This window comes from Penaeus vannamei, chromosome 4 (assembly GCF_042767895.1).
Source record: "Penaeus vannamei isolate JL-2024 chromosome 4, ASM4276789v1, whole genome shotgun sequence".
Lineage (NCBI taxonomy): Eukaryota > Metazoa > Arthropoda > Malacostraca > Decapoda > Penaeidae > Penaeus > Penaeus vannamei.
This window is the reverse complement of record NC_091552.1, coordinates 36,451,815-36,454,314: the sequence shown is the minus strand read 5'-3', so window position 1 is coordinate 36,454,314 and position 2,500 is coordinate 36,451,815. Positions and strand designations below refer to the sequence as shown.

Below are 2,500 nucleotides of genomic sequence, written 5' to 3'. Positions count from 1 at the left end.
ACCACTCCGCCTTCGTCAGTGTCACGGCACCGGCGGAGGCTAAGACCTACCGCTATTTTCTCTGCGTTCGCCAGGTCCGGGCGAAAACCCCCGGGCCTCCTGCCGGTGATGCGGCCGACGGTGGCGATATGTATGCATGTAGGTATGTATGCATGTATGTATATGTATATATGTAAGTGTTAATGTTTGTGTTGGCATTTGTATGTGATTTTATATCAAGGTTTTATTTTGTTTATGATTGTGCTAATGTTTCTATATGTATTTGTATCTAAAGTCATAGTTATTTTAGTATTTTTTTTGTGTGTGTTTTATCTTTATCTTTGTCTATATCTTTTAATTTATCCATCGAAGCATCGAACGGTCTGCCTCCCGGAGAATTTATACCTTTGCGCCCCTAAGTTTAGGCTGCAACGATCCCATTCTGGAAGCGCTTTTCCCAACTGCATTTTGCACCGCGAACCGCAGCCACAGAGGGATGACGTCAGGGAACCAATTCATCCGAGAAAGCGCGCGGTGACGAGTGTCATCGCCCCCCTGGTGCGGGCCGGGGGTTTCAAAGGATCCTTATTTGGTCGAGAATTTGTGCAAGACTGTCTAGGGCGGCGGTGGGTTTTGGAAGTGGCTGGATTTTGGGTGGGAGTTGGAGGCAGTAGGCGGGGGCGTGGGCGGGGGAGATAACTGGGGCGGGTGAGGGAGGGTTTGTGTTTGGAGTTGGTTAAGTATACGCGGCCTCTGGCGTGGGTTAGAATGCACGCAAGAGAAGGAAAGAAAAGGGAGACTAAAGTATTAGAAGATTTAAATAGGAGCAAAAATATGTATTGAGAAGCACAAAAAACAGGTTTGCGTGTGTAATGATGTAAGTGTAGCTACAGTATTTTTTTTAAAGATCCATGAACAGTCTTCACTTACATATATCAGTACGTACACGCACACGCGCACATCCACTCCCACATCAACACGCCCAAACACAAATAAATCAGTAGATAAATAGATAAAAAAATATACGCCGAAGACGAAGAAAAAAATAAGGAAAGAAATGGAGACAAACAGAATTTACAATAAGCAAGAAGCTTATCGTCTCAGGATATCTAACCGGGGCCGTATCCCTGGCAATAAATACCTTCGATGAAAGAGTCTAATGAAGGTGCAGATGTAGCCATTTTGGTTTCACCCTGGCTGCCTGTGTGGTTAACGGTTCCCAGTATGCTCTTTATGTTCTCTATATTATCTGTGCTGCCAGTCGTAAGGTTTCTCAAACGCGGTGGTATCAGTTCACTGCCTAATCGAAGGGGTAGAAACGCGAAAAAAACGTTTCTACACTGTCTTGAAACTCGATTAGTTTAGTTTAGCCTTTCGACCCTGGAAGATTGAAATCAATTATTTAACAAGGTGCATAAGGAGGTGTTAATCTGTTGCGTGTTCCTGATAAAAATACCTATTCGTCTGCACCGAAGCTGTCTGGATTTTTGCGTTGATTTAGTTTTAGTGGGCGGTTCTGGGCACCTAGTACTTGCTGAATTGATTTTGGCCTTTTTGATGTTCTAAATCTGAAATATCTTCTTGCTTTCCATTTCCTTAGTCTTCCATAAGAGTGCAATAACTTATTTAGATTCTAGGCATAGAGTTTCCAATATTGTGCTGGATTTCAGCATGGTGCTGAAATTTCTCCCTAGGCCCATGTCTCCTAGTATGAGGACTTACGTGGGTTGTCATCTGGCTGCTTCAAATAGAGATCTGGCTTATTCCGCGCGTGGCCAAGTGTTGGGTGCGGGCCTGACTGCAAGCAAGCACAAAATATAATCCTTAGAAGGCCCAGGATTTTTTTTATCCCCACACTCGTATGATTTGCCAGTGTCTTTCATGACTCGACTGAAGTGCATGGCGTTTTTTGACAGCTGATAATTTTCAGTAACGTATCTGTTATAGCTTTCTCGATTGCGGTCAAAACTGTATTGTGATTTTATTTATCACAGAACTGACGGTAGTCATGTGTCTCAATGTTTATGCCATGCCAGGAATGATTTTTCCTACATTTATTTTTACTTGGTAATGCTATATCATACATTATTTTACTAAGATATGATTGTAAATAAATTTAATTTTTCTTGCCTTGAGATAGACCTTTATGAGCTTACTTGAGTTGTCCATTTACAAAACCTTTTACGGATCACCCAGAATACAAATTATCAATTTTCTCACTAAATTCAGCTTACTTATATTCTTCAGGCACCGGTATTTAATTTCAGTGACTAATATACTGTGAGTGAAAATCTTACTTGCAATATTGCAGGGTAGATGAAATTAAAAGACAGCTTGCAGATGGACATTGTCTTTTATGATAATTACACACGCATGCATGTGTTATTCAGATAAAATATATTTGATCCTGGATATTGGATATTAGAGAAAATATAAACGCAACGTCTATTTGGAATAGACTAGTGGCTGATAATCTGCGCAGTAAATTCAACACGTAGTAGATCGCAGTAGATATCCCGTA

General features: G+C 41.2%; 1 protein-coding gene across 6 annotated transcripts in view; it reads left to right on the top strand.

The window, feature by feature from the left end:
* LOC113805892 (protein D2) overlaps window positions 1-2,500 on the top strand; it is a 78,280-nt gene that overhangs the window by 21,779 nt on the left and 54,001 nt on the right. Inside the window, exon 2 of one of the 6 annotated variants that reach the window (XM_070120973.1) lies at window positions 75-130. The exons of 2 other annotated variants lie outside the window; for them this stretch is intronic. In XM_070120973.1, the coding sequence (XP_069977074.1) occupies window positions 75-130 (56 nt within the window). Of the gene's footprint in view, window positions 143-2,500 lie in introns of all 6 variants that reach the window. 3 more of the 6 variants (XM_070120972.1, XM_070120971.1, XM_070120970.1) reach the window with 3 other exon arrangements.